Here is a 16,275-nt window from a genome sequence, read left to right on the forward strand (position 1 = left end):
TTGTGGCACAGCCTCTGTAGTTGGTAATGTCTTGTAATGCCCCGCCATACCTCCCGTGTCCATATTGCTGGAATCACTGGATGCTCCTCTTGTGGGCCGCCTTGGCCTTTTTAATACCACTTTTCAGGTCGGCTCGAGCAGCCCTGTACAGAGCTCTGTCACCTGACCTGAAGGCAGCATCGCGGGCTCTGAGGAGTGTGCGGACCTGACTGGACATCCAGGGTTTCTGGTTTGGGAAAACCCGTATGTTTTTGTCTACAGTCACATTTCCGATGCAGAACTTGATATAGTCCAGCACCGATTCTGTGAGAGTTTCCAGTACCCAGTTTGCCAGCATGGGTACAATGAAAAAAGAACACACAAAAACACGATAAAAATTTACACAAACATCCACCACAGCATTCATCACTGTGGTGGAAGGCACAAAATTTGGCCAGTCCTCCTCCATTTTCCCCCGTGGTCGGGACCTCAAACCTCCGCAGCTGCCGCTGCGGGTGTCCAGATGTACAGGCAAGGTAAGTCATGAATCGTTGCTTCCCCACTGGAGACCGCAGCTTCAGGTTGGTGTAGGGCGCAGGCCAGCGGTCGAAGATTTAAAGTTCCCGCCGCACCGCAGCCAGAAGCACCACAGACCGCAGGGCCGGCGGTGTAGTGATGAGGTCTGAAAAGTAGCTTGTAATACACATAATTTTCAGTGTAAAACTAATCATATGTGTGACAGAGAATAGCGTGACATCCAGGTGCCATGGAAGTAGCATGATAAGGATGTTTACTGGAAGGGAAACATCTGAACATAAAAGATATTGCATGACAGGAGCTTATGGAGAAACAAGACTTTAAAGTATAAAATACATTTATATAAAGGATGACATTGAGTGTCAATGGGTCAGATGTAACATTATTCTTGTCTCAGCAAGAACATTTTACACTTCCATATATTGAAATGCCCCAAGACATAATACAAATTAATTGTAGGGGGCGCTGCACTGGCGGCAGCCTGCGGCAGCGTGTCCGTTTTTTTTCAACTTTTTAAATTTTTTTAGTATGTTTAAAAGTCTGTTTTTAATGTTTCTTTGTGTGTTATGTGTGGGGGGGGGGGGGGGGGGGTGAGGGGGAAACCGTTTGGGCCGCCTCCTCCATGGAGAGGCGACTTTTTTCAGGTCGCCTCCCCCGTGGCCTAACATCGAGGATCGGGCGGCCTTTCCCGGAGACGCGCCCGGAGCTTCAGCGGCGGGCGCAGCGTGGACTCTCGGCGCGGAACGGGTGAGACCTCGCTGGGGCTCGCCGGAAGGGAGTGCTCCGTTACGCTGGCCCGCGGCAGCCTGAAGCAGCGGTCTGCAGAACTCCAGCTGGTGCGGCGTCTACAGCCCGGGATCTCTCGTGGAGGACCCGGGGGGAAGAAGTAGCTTCCACCGCAGGCCCGCTTCCGTCTTCTACCGTGGGCGCGGTATGGACTTACCATCTCCCCTGGAGGGGAGCTTCGACCGCCGGCCCTGCAGACTGCGGTGCTTCCGGCTGCGGCACAGCAGGTACTTTACAACTTTGACCGCCGGCCTGTGGGCCTACACCAGCCTGAAGCCGCGGTCTCTGATTGGGAAGAGCCGATCCTGACTTTGACTTTGTCCCTTACCATCTGGACGCCCGTAGCAACGGCTGTGGAGGGTGGAGGTCCCGACCACGGGGGAAAATGGAGGAGGACTGGCCAAGTTCTGTGCCTTCCACCACAGTGATGAATGCTGTGGTGGATGTTTGTGTAACATTTTTATTGTGGTTGTGTGTTCTTTATTACTGTACCGCTGCTGGCAACCCAAATTCCACCGACCTTGGTTGTGTGGCAATTAAATTATATCAAATTATATCAAAGCAAGCTTCAATATTTTGCGTAAATGTTCAGGGTGGGTTACTGAAGGAATGATTGAAGAGGTAAGTTCTAAAGTGATGAACACACTGAGAGGTGTAGGGTATGTGAAACCTCGTGAAGATGAGAATGACAATGACAACAACCCTATAGATCACATCACAGAATGGTTCTGGATGATTGGGAATTTCTGTATATTGTTGTTTGAGCGGCCCCAAAAACGAGCTATAAATGGAACTGGAAGATCATGAATGAGGTGTTCAGTTTGGATTTTATTTCCTTTTAAGTTCTAGGTTGGTGACATGCATGGATGGATCTTCACTCTCATGTTGTTGAATGTTTTCACTTGCCTTGATAAATAAAACATCAGTATCTGCTTAACATCGCAATAACATTTTTTATTTGGACATTGCTTTCATTGTCTTTAAAAGTAGACTGGCAATGCATTAGAACATATTTTGGGCTTTAATCAATGCAAATAATTAGAAAGTTACTAGACCAAGTGCAGACCCGTTGGGTCTGCTCCCCCAATGGTGTGATCCCCCAACCCAATATTCCACCATGCACCCGTCTCCTCCAATGGAACTGAAGCCGTTCTCAAAAGTAAGATTCCAGCACTGCCCTGCCTCTTTAGAAAAAATTCCTGCCTGCTGCAGCAGTGAAAAGTTCAGTGTTCAGTGTCTTGCAACATTGTTTCGAAGTGTGTTGGAAGCTGAGGAAGGAGCAGCCGTCAACGAATCAAAAGGCAGGAAGGGATCCGTACTGCAATCGGACTGATTTGAGTTTTATATATAGATATAGATAGAATAATGAAATAACCCTATCACAACATATTAGATCCTAAAATTTGCTAAGCCCTTGTATTTTCTAAAATGCTTCCTAAACTTGTGATTTAAAAATGTTTAATGATTACTTTCATATACTGTTTACTTTTTACCCTACCAATTATAGAACTTGCCTGCTAATCCAATTTAAAAGTAAAGAATGTTGGAAAAACACAGCAGGTCAGAAACATCTGTGGAGAGAGGAAGGTAGGGTTAACGTGTCAGGTTTTTGAACCATCATCAGAATCCAAGGAAAGAGAAGCCATCGCAGGAGTTATACTATCTCCATGGGACAGGTAGGATTAGAATTGGTGCCAGGGAGAAGCAATTGCGGAGTAGCCAGCCATTTTGAAAAACACACAAGATATCGGAGGGGGTGACTGAAAGGAAGAATGCTACACAAAATATTACTGTGGACTTTGACCAAGCTGGTCCCGAATTTAGTGAAAAAATAAGTGAGTAATTTGATTTTTCTCAATTTACTCACCACAAGAGATAGATTTTAACAATAATTAACTTTTCAAATACTTTAAGAGGTATTTAGGATTAGCCTCTAGTTATAGGGTTTCCAGTGAGCATTTGTAAAAGGATCTTTTGTGTTGAAGGACATTACCATTGTTATTTCCTTCATATTTGCATTACAATCTTACTATATTTCTGTAGTATTAAGATTAAACGAGACCACAGTTGTGCAGAAGGATAAATATGATAAATATTTTGCTAGATTCCATTTGGAATGTTTTTTAAAGATGTAGAAATAAAATGATCTAAATCTTTCTGATTGATGGGCTTCTGGAAATACTATAGTGTTGCAAAATAAACAGACCACCACTATTTTATACCAAAGTACAGATATGATAAACTATGCTACTGACCTTTACAGAAACATAGGCATAGGTCTCTGGCCAACTCGAGTTGCATTTTGTACAAAATGCCCTCCTCATCAATATTTCGACTTACTTTAACTATTTTGATGCATCAAAACTAGTTTTGCATTATTCTGCTGCTATCCATCTATCTATCTTATATCTTATCTATCTATATATTAAAACTGTGTGTGTGTGTGTGTACCAGCCCCCCCTTCTTCCCCCCCCCCCGCAGCCTGTATCGAAGTGCGTGATCACGTGTGTGGGAATAGACAAAGAGGATTGGGGGTGATAGGGAATGGGGAATAGATGGACTGCCCCTACCCCTCTCCCTCCCCACTCTTTCCCCCCTCTCCCCACAGCCCTCCCCCCTCCCCTCCACACTCTTCCCCTCCCTCCCCTACCTCATCTCCCTCCTCTCCCCTCTCTCCCCTCTCGCCTCCCCCTCTCCTCTCCCCTCCCCCACCTCTCTCCTCCCCTCTCCCCTCTCCCTCTCCCCCCCCCCCCCCTCTCCCTCCCCTCCCCCACCCCCTTCCTCTTTCCCCCCCCCTTCCCTCCTCCACCCTCCCCCCACCTCTCTCTCTCCCCACTCCTCTCTCCTCCCCCCTCTCCATCTCCCTTTCCTCACCCCTCTACTCCCCCCCCTCCTCCTCCCCCCCCCCATCCCTCTCTCCCCCCCCCCCTCCCCTCCCTCTCTCCCCCCCCACCCCTTCCCTCTCTGTCCCTCTTCCACCACTCCCCCTACTCCTCTCCCACCTCCCTCTCCCCCCCACTCTTCCACTCCTCTCCCCCTTACCCCACCCCTCTCCCTCCCCACCCCTCTATCTCCCCCCACCCCTCTGTCCCTCTTCCACCACTCCCCCAACCCCTCCCCCTCCCTTCCCACTCTTCCACTCTCTCCCCCTCCCCCACCCCCTCTCCCTCAATCCCCCACCCTCTGTCCCCCCCATCCCCCCTCTCCTCCCCTTTCCCTCTTCCACTCCCCCCCCCACCCCTCCCCCCCCTCTCCCACCTTCCCACCACTCCCCCTATACCTCTCCCCCTCCCTCCCCCCCCCTTCCACCTTTCCCCCCCCCCACCCCTCTCTCTCCCCCCTCCCTCCTCTCCCCTCTCCCTCCCCCACTTCCCCTACCCCTATCTCCCTCCCTCCACACTCCCTCCCCCCTCTCCCTCCCCCCTCCCCCCCCTCCCCCTCCCCCTCTCCCTCCCCCCCCCTCTCCCTCTCTCCCTCCCCCCCCCTCCTCCCCCCCCCCCCCCCTCTCCCCTCTCCCCCCCTCCCCCTCTCCCTCCCCCCCCCCCCCCTCCTCCTCCCTCCCTCTCCCCACTCCACCTCACCCCTCTCCCCCCCTACCCACTCTTACCCTCCCCCCTCCCCTCACCACTCTTCCCCCTCTCTCCCCCCCCCTCCCCTCCCTACCCCCTCTCTCCCCCTCCCTCCACACTCTTACCCCTCTCTCCCCCCCTCACCTCTCCCTCCTCCTCCCTCCCCCTCCCCCCCCCTCTCTCACCCCCTCCCCCTCTCTCTCTCCCCCTCCCCCTCCCTCAGTTTCTCTCCCTCCCCCTCCCCCTCCCCCTCCCTCCCCCCTCTCCCCCTCCTCCCTCCCCCTCCCCCTCCCTCTCTCCCCCCCCCTTCCCCACCCCCCACTCCCCTCCTCCCCTTCCCCCTCTCCATCTCCCTCTCTCCTCCCTCCGTCCCCCACCCCTCTTCACCCCCATCTGCCCCCCACCCCCTTCCCCTCTTGCACCACTCCCCATCCCCCCCTCTCTTTCCCCCTACCCTGCTCTCCTCTCCCTCCCCAATCTCTCCCCTTTCTTCCTCCTTCCTCTCCCCCCTCCCCTCTCCCTCACCCTCTTCTCTCCCCCCGTCTCCCTTCCCCCCCCCCCCCCCCCCCTCCCCCCCCCCTGTGTGTTTGGGGGGGGTTTAGTGTGAGTGTGATGCTGCAGCCCCCCCCCTGCAACCGTGCTTTGAGGGGACGGAACCCACAGGTCCCATGTGGTCTCATTTCCTATATATTTTCCCATCATTTCTCCTTTTCCAGGGCTTTGTTTTGAGACCAAGGTCATTTTACGCAGTTTCCTCGTAGTTTTCAGGGTTGAAAATATCCCATCACTGATTTATCTTGTATTTGTTCCTGATGACTCAGAATTAAAGGCTTTGGCAAGTCACTTTGTAAGCCAAGCTTGCTTCAATACCTCATTCACTTAACATGAATGGTGCAGAAAATACTGTAATCTTACGTAATATTGAAAAATCCTTGCATTATAAATTGTTTAAACTGTTGTGGTTACATTTACCAACTATAGTAATAAAAACATTTTCTACTGATTTGATTTTAGGACCACTCCAGCAGTTGTTTTCTGGCAGTGGATTAATCAGTCCTTCAATGCTATAGTGAACTATACCAACAGAAGTGGAGATGCACCAATTACCGTAGGGTATGTGATAGTTACATTCAAATTTACTTAAGACATTGTCATAATTTCAATATACAACTGTATTTCAAATTATTGCTTTGGCCTGGAAAAATTTTTAAGGAAAGGAAAACAAGTTTTTTCCACATTTGTAAGGAGAAGTAGATGCTCTGGGCAGGAAAAAGCAGAAGGCACAGATCATGCATTGGCAGCTGGGATCAAGTATATCTCTGGAGAAATGCGATTAATTCCTAAGAAGGAAATCAGAATGGCAAAAAGGGGGCATGAGAGCTCTGATAGTTGAGATTAAGGAGAATACAAAGAGATTTTGTAAGTACAGTAAACCCTTGTTCTAGTGGACCATTATTAGACCGTTATAATGGTCTGTTATTGCCAATTGTCTGCTATAACCAAGTAAAGTATCATCATTGTATGTAGTTAAAACAAAGAACTGTAAATGATGGTAAAAACACAAAAGGACACAAAGTGCTTCTGGATGAGGCAGTGGAAAGCAGACAAAGCGATAGCCAACAAGAAGAAGCGGCAACTGGTGAGATGGGAGGGAGAACCATGGTGACAGAGCGTGTCCGGTCGGTAGCAGTGGCCTGAAAAAAGCTTTGTCCCCAGGGACTACAACATGAGCTGCAGCAACAGCCACATCAACCAGACCGTGCGGTGGGTGAAGAAGGGTTCACTGTTGCATCTAGCAAACCGGGGTGGCATTGGAAAGCGAGGTCTGTAAGTGGCCAGGGTGGTGGTGCTAGGATAGAGCTGCCAGGTCTAACAGCTATATCCAAAATCTGTTATAAAGGGATCCATTAAAATAAGGGTTTACTGTATAGCACCCATCAGAAATAAAAGTAGTCATTTTCCTATGGAGCCACAGGAAATTAGCACGGTCCTCTCGAATATTTCTCCTTTTAAACCGTAGAGAAAGACATGAGGACTAGGGAATTTAGAATAATTAAAGCCTTGAGAAAAGTGTATTGCAATGGAGGAGTTGCAGGACATCTTGAGACTCGTGAAGATAGATAATCGCATACAGCACATAATCCTCCAACATTTTCGCCACCTTCAATGGGATCCCACCACTAGCCGCATCTTCCCATCTCCACCACTTTCCGCAGAGACCGTTTTCTCCGCAACTCCCTGGTCAGCGCGTCCCTTCCCACACAAATAACACCCTTCACAGGTACTTTCCTCTGCAAAGGAGATGCAACACCTGCCCCTGTACCTCTCCCTTCGACTCCGTCCAAGGACCCCGACAGTCTTTTCAGAGGTTCACTTGCGCCTCCTCCAACCTCATCTACTGTATTTGCTGTTCCAGTTGTGGACTCCTACGATCAGTTTGCCTTAACCTACCTGATCTCCCGGTTGCTAAACACATTAACTTCCCCCTCCCATTCCCACACTGACCTCCTCCATTGTCAGAGTAAGGCCCAGTGGAAATTGGAGGAACAATAATTTGGGCAGCTTACACCCCAGCGGTATAAATATTGACTTCTCTAACTTCAAGTGTCCGACCAGTCTTACTTTCTCCGATTACATTTTATCTCTGTTTGCTTTGAACAGAGATTTTTTTAAAAGAGCTAACTCCCAGCTAACAATGATCTATTCTACATTTTCCTTAATCTCCATTCCTTTTGCCCTATTCCCACACCTCACACTTCCTTATCTATGTATCTCCCTCTCCCCTTACATCAGTTTGAAGAAAGGTCTCGACCCGAAACATCACCCATTCCTTCTCTCCAGAGATGCTGCCTGGCCCGCTGAGTTACTCCAGTATTTTGTGTCTATCTTTGGTTTAAACCTGGATCTGCAGTTCCTTCCTACATGATAAATCTCCCAGGTCCGATCAGAGATATCCTAGGATTCTCTGGGCAACCTAGAGAAGAAATTCAGGTGACCTGGTTGAGGTGTATGAATCATCATTAGACACAGATGATGTCCAGGATGATTGTAGGTTGTTTAATGTTGTTCTTCCATTTAAGAAGGGCTGCAAGGAAAAACCTTGGACCAGTGGACCAAATTATGGACCAGTGAGCCAAACACCTGTAGTATTAAAGTTACTGGAGAGTATTCTGAGGGAAAGGTTATAAATGCATTTGGACAGACAAGGGTTTGGTTAGAGTTAGTCAGCATGCTTTTTTCATGTGGGAGATCGTATCTCACAAATTTGAATGCGGTTTTTGAAGAAGCAACCAAGAAAGTTAATGAGGCCAGGGATGGGGAAATTATCTATATGGATCAGAAATGTCTCTGATATGAGTCTGCAGAGTAGGCTGTTCTGTATGGTTAGATCCCATGGGATCCAGGGAGAGAGTAACTGGATACGGAATTGGCTTCAGGGTAGGAAGCAGAGGGTGTTGCTAGAATGTTTTTAGCACCCATTGCTGTTTGTCATCGATAATCAATGGTTTGAATGAGACGGTATAAGGCATGATTAGTAAGACAGCCCTTCGGCTGAGGGTGCTCTTATACATGTGCATAAAAGCATGAGGGGAATACACAGGGTGAATACACTGTCTTTTTCCAAGGGTAGGGATATCAAGACCTAGAGGGCATAGGTTTAAAAATGGGAAAGATTTGTATAATAGGAACCTGAGGGGTAACCTTTTCACAAAAGGTGGTATGTAATTGGAACAAAATGCTAGAGGAAGTCATTAAAGCAGGTACAATAAAAATATTTTTAAAACATTTAGACAGGGAGATGCATACGAAAGGTTTTGAGGGATATGGGTAAAAGGGACTAACGTACTGTGTAGGGCATCTTGGTCAGCATGGATGAGTTGCACAGAAGGGTCTGTTTCTGTGCTGTATGACTCTATCCCTTAATAATTTATTATGTAAGAAACAGAATTAATAAACCATTGCTAATGTTAAAATTGTGCTTTGATCATGGCCATGTTTTTATCATTTTTTAATTTAAAGTTAGTTCTTATCTTATTTTTTGTTTAAATTACAGCCAGCTTGGTACAGCATATGTCTCTGCTACAACGGGTGCAGTAGTGACAGCTCTTGGCCTTAATTCACTAACTAAGGTATCACTGACTTGGATACATGCATGTCTTATCCATAATTGGATATTGAAGCTGTAGCTGACACATTTTGTGATGATGAAACTGCAAATGAATTGACCTAAATTATATGGTAATTTCTGGTATCATCCGCAAGAAAAAATAACATAAATAATGATATTTAACACTAATATTCAAAATGTTAACATTTTACATGTATAAATCTCTCGCTCAGGATATAAAAACAGTGGCTAGCTTATCAGATCTAATATGATTTTTAATATGAATCTAATACTTTGTTCACTTGACATTCTTCTTTTGTTAAGGAGTCCCTAACGGATCAAGGATAACTTGCTTCCAATACAGTACAGTAAAGTAGCTGATAAGACCAAAGTGGTAGCCACAGATTCTGTCAGAGTTGCGGTAGGAGGTGCTTGATGGGCCGACTGTGCTAGATAGTTTGTGATGTTATGCATTCTTTCCACTATTGCTGTTGGACTTTTATATTTGCCCAGTGAAAGGACTTCAGGTTCTCACTGCCTTTCTGAATATTACTTTTCCAGTTTGAACAGACATGGACCAGGAATTCCCACAAGTCACTGAAATGTTACAATTTTCCAAAGAGGCTTTGAGATGATTGAAATGTTATCTCTCTAATATCTGCTAATAATTTGCTATGGCAGAGATCAGAACAGTGTGTCTGTTTTGTGATTCTGATGTTTGGTATGCAGTCGGTGCAGCCTGTCCATTGAAGCCCACTATATAATAAAGAGCGGAAGTTCCGAAACTGGTAGATGACTATGCCACAGTTTCTCTCTAAGGATTCTGAGGCAAACGATGAGAGCAGTGAGGATCTGTAGATTTTGCAATAGTTATGGTAGGGGATGCTTGTTTAGACTGGCACATCGGTAGTTTATGAAGTGGTGTCCTCCTTACATTTACACTGGGCTTATGGTCCTAACTCATGGATTCAAGTTCTTCCAACAACTTGCCTCTGCTGTACAACACCATCTTCCAATAATAATGGTCTGTGTTAAGACTGAAAAGTAAAGATTATTTTCTATATCTTAAAAACCATTTCTCTTCAAAGATTTCTCTGCAAAAATTTCTAAACACCTGTTTTTGCTTTTTTATTATGGGGTATTCTGTGTAGATTGATGATTTAAAAAAAAAGAATTTAATCAATTTTAGAATATGGCTATAACGTAACAAAATGTGTAAAAAGTGAAGGGGTCTGAATACGTTCTGAATGCACTGTACTTAAAATCTCTTTGGACTCTCCTTAATCATCTCTGCTAAAGTGCTCTTCTCATACTCCCTGTTTTTTGAATTGAATTGAATTGAATCCTTTATTTGTCATTCAGACCTTTCGGTCTGAACGAAATGTCGTTGCCTGCAGCCATACATGTAATAATAAACAACACACAATAAACACAAATTAACATCCACCACCAAGCACTTCCTCACTGTGATAGAGGCAAAAGTCTTAGGGTTACTGTCTCTTCCCTCCTCTTCTCCCTCTGCGCTGAGGCAATACCCCACTGGACGATGGTAAGTCCTGCGGTTCAAGCTCCGCGGCCCGGGGGTGGTCGAAGCTGTCGCCCTCCAGTCCAGCGGACGCAGCTGCTGCCACTGGAGCTTCGCCTGATTTCCTTCTTGGGTAAACAACTACATCCCCTGTACTCCTTTAAGAATTGATTTAATCCCTGCTGCTTTCAACTAATTCATGCCTCAATATCTCTTGTCATCTAGGGTTCCCTACTCCTGTCAGCCTTGCCCTTCATTTTAACAAGAACATGTAACAAGAACACTGTCTCAATTTTAAAAGCCTTCCACTTGTGAACTTGATGACTGAAGTTGGGGTGATTTTGATTGGAAATGACATAGGTTGAACAGTTTCCCATTTGTCCTGCAAAATAGTTTCACTCCAGTGGGAAGCGAATTAAGTATATGAAGGACAATGTCCTAATTGTAAAGTTGTGAATTTGACTTCAATGGCCAGTATAGTTATGGAGAAATTAACAGATCAGATTAAATTTCTGAAAGCTTGTCACAGAGGTTTGTTAACTGTCCCATCTAATTAAACAGCCATTGGAGGAAATCAGCTTCCTGTGTATCTCCATTTTCAATGACATGACTGCAGAATAAATTGTGGAAGCATTTGAAACAATCTTCAGATTGAAAATGGATTTAGTGGATCAATTTTAGCCTTCTCCTGTCACAGGAAACAAACAGTATATTTCATTCACCCTAGAATGATATCAAGAAACAGTTGAGTGTGCACAAAGCAACAAAGGTAATGGGCACTGAAATCATCCCAGTTGTATTGAAGGGGTGTATTCTACCATTGGTTGCTCTGTTAACCAGACTGTAGGAGGTGTCCAACAATATGAAAAATGACTTGAATAGGTTCCTTCCACAAAAATGCAAACCTATCCATTTTGGCCTCTTCCCTTCACCATCACCTCCCCCAACAGCTAATTTCAAAAGGTACTAGACTAAGTGGGACCCGTTGGGTCCCAGCATCACACGGGGGGGCTGGACACCCAACACAATATTCCACCTCTGCAGCAATTCCAATATTGCTGGCCAGTGGGAGGGGGGCTTTCTGTTGCGCTAGTATGAGTGTTGTGGGCCGAAGGTACTGATTTCCAGAGGGCTAGTATGGAGTTTGTGGGCCGAATGGATTTTTGGACTGGCAGCTCAATCACTGAAGCCTGGCAGTACAAGCACTCGGACCTGGCAGGCTGGCGGCTGAGAAACTGCCAGAAATTGTGCCCAAAACAGGTGACAGACAGTAAGAGAGAGAAGGGGGAGAGTGTGGACTTAATGGATTATTGGGCTGGCAGTTCACTAACTCACGGCTCGTGGGCTGGCAGTGCAGTCACTCACGCCTGGTACGCTGGCAGTTCACTCAGTCATCCCACCTACCTTCACCCTCCCCCCCCCCCCCATCTGCTCCCTTGCCATTCCCCTCCCACCCACACATTCAGTGCATCTCCAAACAACCTCCCCCCCCCCCCATGCACTCTTAGTGGCTCTCCCACAGAGCAGCCATTCCTGCCTATTAGGTTCTATTGTGATGAAGAACACAGAGCATTAAAAGTGCAAAAAGGTTTTATTAAACTTTAAAATGTGAATGACTCTTAAAATATGAGAACAATTTAAATTTTAAAGATGAGATTTATTAAGTTTTTACTTGTTGTGTCTTGTTGCGTCTTGTTGTGTTCTGCTGCTCACTGCCTCCTGATGACTATTTCCTGTTGATAAAAAGACACAATTTTAATATACAGAAAGTCAGCGGTCAAATTTTAAGAAGGAAAATCTGAGAATTTATCTCAGAAGTCATCATTCAACGAAGCACGCTATTAATGACAACATTCTTGTGCGATGTTCCATCCTTCAGGAAACCTTTGACATTTCCCTTCATATTTCTGTTGAGTTAGTATGTTGGGCCAAAGGTACTGGTTTCCAGAGGGCTAGTATGGAGTTTGTGGGCGGAATGGATTTTTGGGCTGGCAGCTCAGTCACTGAGGCCTGTACTGGCAGAGGGGCACCAAAATGCTTAGTGTTGCTGAAGACATGTGGAAGAGTTCTGTCCACAACTTCAAAGCAATCTCTCCTAATCATTGGACATTCATCCCAAACAATGACTTTCACTTGCCTCGTGAAATGTGCCGTCTTAGAGTTCGGCTCGATGTTGCACAATGTATCCTCGGCCACTTGGATGGGTATCTTGAATCAAGAATGTGTAGTTCTTCCACCAGGCAGAAATGTAGCTGCTATCCCAGAGGATACTACAGCAATAGCCATGTCACCTTGACCTCTAACATTTCCTGACATGATGTTGAAAAAGCAGCCTAAAGACAATTTCAGTTGTTAATGAACACTGAAGATTTTGTGCAAAATATTTTTTTGAGGTGGGGGCTGTCAGGGTGGGGTAGGGGGTGGTAAACATCGTGCAGCCAAGGGAGGGGCACAGCTTCAGGCGGGGGTTCTCGTGAGCTGATGAGAAGGGGGTGGGGTCATGCAGGGGATGAGGACGGCTTCAGTAGGGGGTGCATCCTATAGCCAGGCGGAGGGCAGCATCTTGAGGTGCGGGATGTCAGTGGAGGAGAGGGGGCAGTGAGCGATTTACTCAAGACCTGTGGACTAACTCACCGCCTTGGGATTAACTCATGTCCTTTAGACTGACTGACTCTCACGGCTTGTGGACCGACTGATGCCTGACTTCCGGAGTCACGTCCGACTTTTGTAAACTGAAAACGGTAACATCTACATTGAGGAACAGCTTCTTCCTGACAGCCATCACGCTATTAAATTTAACAAATAAGCTCTGAACTACGAAATACTATATTATTTACACACACACACACACACACACACACACACACACACACACTCACACACATATGCACACACACACACACACACACATATTCACACACACACACACATATATACACACACATATTCACTCACACACATATTCGTACACACACACATATTCACACACACACACACACACATATTCACACACACACACACACACACACACACACACACACATTCTCATACACATATTCACAAACAGACTCATTCACGCACACACAAACTCAATGACACACACATTCACACAAAGACCCACACACACATAGACTCATATACACACACACACACACACTCACACGCACACACAGACTCAATCACACACACATACACAGACTCATCCCCCACCTCAAGACGCTGCCCTATGGGTGGTAAATGTCGTGCAGCTAAGGGCAGCTTCAGGCGGGGGTTGTCGTGAACTGATGAGAAGGGGGTGGGGTGTCCTCATGCAGGGGATGTGGACTGCTTCAGTAGGGGGTGCATCCTATAGCCAGGCGGAGGGCAGCGTCTTGAGGTAGGTGATGTCAATGGAGGAGGGGGACAGTGAGCGATTTACTCATGACCTGTGGACTCACTCACTGCCTTGGGATTAACTCATGGCCTTTGGACTGACTCTCACAGCTTGTGGACTGACTGATGCCCGACTTCTGGAGTCACGTCCGACTTTTGTAAACTGAAAACTGTAACATCTGCATTGAGGAACAGCTTCTTCCTGACAGCCAACACGCTATTAAACATATCAAATAAGCTCTGAACTACGAAATACTATATTATTTCACACACACACACATATGCACACACACCGCACTCATATTCACACACACATATAATCATGCGCACACACACACGTACACACACATACATATACACACACGCACATATTCATACACACACACACACACACACACATATATATTCACATGCACTCACACACATATACACACACACATATTCACACTCATATTTTTTCTCACACACATACATATAGAGACACGCACATATTCACACACACGCATATTCACACACACAAATTCTGACACACACCTACACACACACACATTCACACACACACACACATATTCACACACACACATATATTCACACACACACACACACACACACATATAGGGAGGTTTCACGGCTACACCAAATGGATTACACACGATGTACTGCTGGTAGGCACTTACCATTGTTTCCAACTCCATCTTCCAGGGAGGTGCTTTGCGAACATTGGCCGTTTGCTCACTGCATTTCATCAACACTAAAGCATTATTTGTGCTTTTTCTTGATTCCTTTGGCAACTAAAAAGTTTCAGAAGTAATAAATCTGGCTGTATTTTATTTATTTATTTATTTTATTTTTTTAATCGCCCATGTTTCTCAAGTAGGTTTTTACGTACAAAATGAATACGCATCTGAAGAAAAATTCACAGCCAGATTTATCACTTCTGAGAATTTTTTAGATACCAAAGGAATCAAGAAAAAACACGAATAATGCCTTACTGTTGATGAAATGCAGTGAGCAAACACGATAATTCCAATATTTTCAATTACGATATCTGCACAGCCAATGTTTACCAAGCACTTTAGCTGCTGTTGTCCCTTCCATTCTCGCTTCTCTTTACCTTCATTTCATTTTACGTTTGGAATTCTAATGTTGGGTACATGTCTCTCACACTTTCCCCAACTTCCACAATTATTTTCAGAGCACAAATTCAACATTTTGGCGGTTTTTAACAGATAGGAAAGTACGCGTTTCTTGCATTAATAACATATACTGGAAGTGACGGATGTCTTCCAGATGGATTGAGCGGCTCCGTGTGTCAAGTCCTATGACCTTGTGACCTTACGTGCAACCCCCTATTCATACACACACACACACACACACACACACACACACACACATATGCACATATATATATAATCACACACATCTATCCACGCACACACAAATATATATTCACACACTCACAAACACACACATATATATATTCATTCAAACACACATATATTCACACACACACACATATTCATACACACATATATTCACACACACACACATATATATATATATATATATTCACACACACATATATATATATTCACACACACACATATATATATATATATATATATACATATATATATTCACACATTCACACACACAACACTAAAATACACTGCAAAACGAATATTCAAATCCTGCTGTAGAGTCTTTTGCTGAAACAAAATGCTGCTTTTAAATAACGTCCAACAAACACAGACTTACCATAGGGAAAGCAGCCGAATATTTAAACGTATTTTCAAATCCTGTTGTAGTCTGTGGCTGAAAGACAATGGAGCTTTTGCTGCAACAAACACACAAACATTTACCAGTTCTGTAGAATCATTCAACACCTCGTGCACTCCATCTTCAGCAGGCAGCGCCCTTGCCTCCGACCAGAAATTACGTCATCTCGCCTCCGACCGGAAATGACGTCATCGCCGACATCTTGCCTCCGGCGGGAAATTACGTCATCGCCGCTGGGTTGCCAATCACCGGAAATGACGTCATCGCCACCATCTTGCAACCGCCAAAATCAGAAAATGAGCGCCAATTTTAAATTTAAACACAGTTGTGGTCCAAATATAAAGCGTTATTCGTGCATTACTCGCCTGAAAATGTTGCAACAAATGCATTTCAATTTACATGAACATTTCAAAGACATCATGCTTTAGTCACCTAAAAACAGAAATTTAAACACAGTTCTGGTCCAAACATAAAGTTTTATTCGTGCATTACTCGCCTGAAAACGGTGCAATAAATGCATTTCAATTTACATGAACATTTCAAAGACATCATGCTTTAGTCACCTAAAAACGGAAATTTAAACACAGTTCTGGTCCAAATATAAAGCTTTATTCGTGCAT

The 16,275-nt window shown here is 45.4% G+C and overlaps 1 protein-coding gene and 1 long non-coding RNA gene across 3 annotated transcripts in view; one reads left to right on the forward strand and one right to left on the reverse strand.

Annotated features, from left to right (window-relative positions):
* The window catches only part of sfxn1 (sideroflexin 1), a 72,979-nt gene that overhangs the window by 24,364 nt on the left and 32,340 nt on the right, over positions 1-16,275 (forward strand). For both annotated transcript variants that reach the window (XM_055642986.1, XM_055642987.1), the window contains exons 4-5: positions 5,886-5,984; positions 8,926-9,001. In XM_055642986.1, the coding sequence (XP_055498961.1) occupies positions 5,886-5,984; positions 8,926-9,001 (175 nt within the window). The remainder of the gene's footprint in view (positions 1-5,885; positions 5,985-8,925; positions 9,002-16,275) is intronic.
* Positions 12,077-13,373, reverse strand: LOC129701656 (uncharacterized). The gene is made up of 2 exons (XR_008724240.1): positions 13,139-13,373; positions 12,077-12,237 (listed from the first exon to the last, which is right to left on the reverse strand). It is a non-coding gene; the product is annotated as an uncharacterized LOC129701656 (long non-coding RNA).

The sequence above is a fragment of the Leucoraja erinacea genome, chromosome 11, assembly GCF_028641065.1.
Source record: "Leucoraja erinacea ecotype New England chromosome 11, Leri_hhj_1, whole genome shotgun sequence".
Taxonomy (NCBI): Eukaryota; Metazoa; Chordata; class Chondrichthyes; order Rajiformes; family Rajidae; genus Leucoraja; species Leucoraja erinaceus.